Below are 1,838 nucleotides of genomic sequence, written 5' to 3'. Positions count from 1 at the left end.
CAACAAAGTCAACTCTCGATCAAACCTCTCAACTTTCCAACTTCCGTCAATTCAAGCCAAAATGATCTACGGACCTCCAAATCAATATTAAGACATACGTCTTAAGTCCAAAATCACATACGAAGCGTGAACAAAACACTCAACAAGAAATAATATTTGTATTACTAATTCATAAAATATAATCCATGTATAACTTAGTTTTTGACCAAACGACCCCTAAAAGTTCAAATCCTTATATCAACCAATTCCAACAAAAGGGATTCCATGATATGCCACGTGTCAGCATCCAAACAAATTGGAGGCGCGCCTAAGGGACAATGACAGGTGGTTTCCAGCCCAATGGTTTCCTCTTATTTAGTCCACTATATATATTGAAGTGCCATATAGCTGCTAGGAAATAAACAGAGTCACAATCAAAGAAAACATAAAATTTTAAGAAGAAAAGATAATGCCGATTTCAAAAATTACCCTCGGAAATTTAGCAGAGGCTAGCCAGCCTGATGCTCTCAAGGCTGCACTAGCTGAGTTCATTTCAATGCTCATCTTTGTTTTTGCCGGTGAAGGCTCTGGCATGGCCTTCGGTTAGTCCATGACTTAACTTACATAAACTGACTTATAATTTTTGTTTATACTATTACTAAATTTTAACCTGTAATAATAAATATTGGTACTCTTCACAGGTAAGCTAACAAATGGAGGAGCAGCCACGCCTGCTGGATTGATTTCGGCGGCTATAGCCCATGCCTTTGCCCTTTTTGTGGCAGTTTCAGTAGGAGCAAACATTTCTGGAGGTCATGTAAATCCTGCGGTCACATTTGGTGCTTTCGTGGGAGGTCACATTACCCTTTTCAGGAGTGTTTTGTATTGGATTGCCCAATTGCTTGGATCTGTCGTCGCTTGCGTGCTCCTCAAGTTTGCCACTGGTGGATTGGTAATTAATAAAGAAAATTACTCTCATTTATGTGTTTGTACTGATCAGTTTATTCCTAAAGTTTTACTGATGAAATTACTTAAAAATGATGCAGGAAACATCGGCATTCGCACTCTCAACAGGAGTTACCCCATGGAACGCAGTTGTTTTTGAGATAGTGATGACCTTTGGCCTTGTTTACACCGTCTACGCAACTGCAGTTGATCCTAAGAGGGGCAATTTGGGAATTATTGCCCCAATTGCTATTGGTTTCATTGTGGGTGCCAATATCTTGGCCGGTGGAGCCTTTGATGGTGCATCAATGAACCCTGCTGTGTCTTTTGGTCCAGCAGTGGTTAGCTGGACATGGAACAGCCACTGGGTCTACTGGCTCGGACCATTTGTTGGTGCTGCCACTGCTGCTTTGGTTTATGAAATTATCTTCATTGGTGACAACACTCACGAGCAGCTCCCCACCGCTGATTACTAAAGAACAATTTCCTCCTTTCTTTCTCTAAAACCATGCATATGTTGGATATAATTAATTTAAGCTAAGGTTTCAAGGTTGTGGTTTGTTTAGCTGTTCGCTCTTTGTTTTTCTTTTCAGTACATCGTAAAAGTTTTGGGTTTTTTTTTAATTGTAAAATTGTGAAAAATCAAGCGATGCAAGTGTCATGTTTAATGTACTGGAGTTGACTTCTCTTTGACATGCTTACTTGGATTAGCTATATTTATTTGTTGCAGACAAACTAACATTAACAACTTGCTGCTCCCCCTAAAAAAAATGGATAATAATTCCTTTTCATTAGGAGTAGGCACACCAAATAAAGTATAAGAAGTTAGAACGTTGCATAAGACAAAAAACATTGTATATCTCCAGGGATTTTTTTTTTTCTTTTGATGGGATTAACTCTAGTAAATATTTTAT

At 38.6% G+C, this 1,838-nt stretch overlaps 1 protein-coding gene across 1 annotated transcript; it reads left to right on the top strand.

The window, feature by feature from the left end:
• The first annotated feature begins 398 nt into the window (after positions 1-398).
• On the top strand, positions 399-1,625 carry LOC107807226 (aquaporin TIP1-2). The gene is made up of 3 exons (XM_016631569.2): positions 399-581; positions 681-931; positions 1,026-1,625. The coding sequence occupies exons 1-3, from the start codon at positions 449-451 to the stop codon at positions 1,398-1,400; spliced, it is 759 nt and encodes a 252-aa protein (XP_016487055.1). The 5' UTR covers positions 399-448; the 3' UTR covers positions 1,401-1,625.
• Positions 1,626-1,838: the final 213 nt, after the last annotated feature.

Source organism: Nicotiana tabacum, chromosome 8, assembly GCF_000715075.1.
Source record: "Nicotiana tabacum cultivar K326 chromosome 8, ASM71507v2, whole genome shotgun sequence".
In the NCBI taxonomy this organism is placed as follows: domain Eukaryota; kingdom Viridiplantae; phylum Streptophyta; class Magnoliopsida; order Solanales; family Solanaceae; genus Nicotiana; species Nicotiana tabacum.
The sequence above is the reverse complement of the archived record's forward strand: the minus strand, read 5'-3'. Positions and strand labels throughout refer to the sequence as shown.

Excerpts from the sequence above, each read along its gene's own strand:
- LOC107807226 (XM_016631569.2), top strand. The coding sequence starts at position 449 with ATGCCGATTTCAAAAATTACCCTCGGAAATTTAGCAGAGGCTAGCCAG. Across the intron at positions 582-680 it reads AGGCTCTGGCATGGCCTTCG|GTAAGCTAACAAATGGAGGA; the intron begins GTTAGTCCATGA and ends TACTCTTCACAG. Across the intron at positions 932-1,025 it reads AGTTTGCCACTGGTGGATTG|GAAACATCGGCATTCGCACT; the intron begins GTAATTAATAAA and ends AAAATGATGCAG.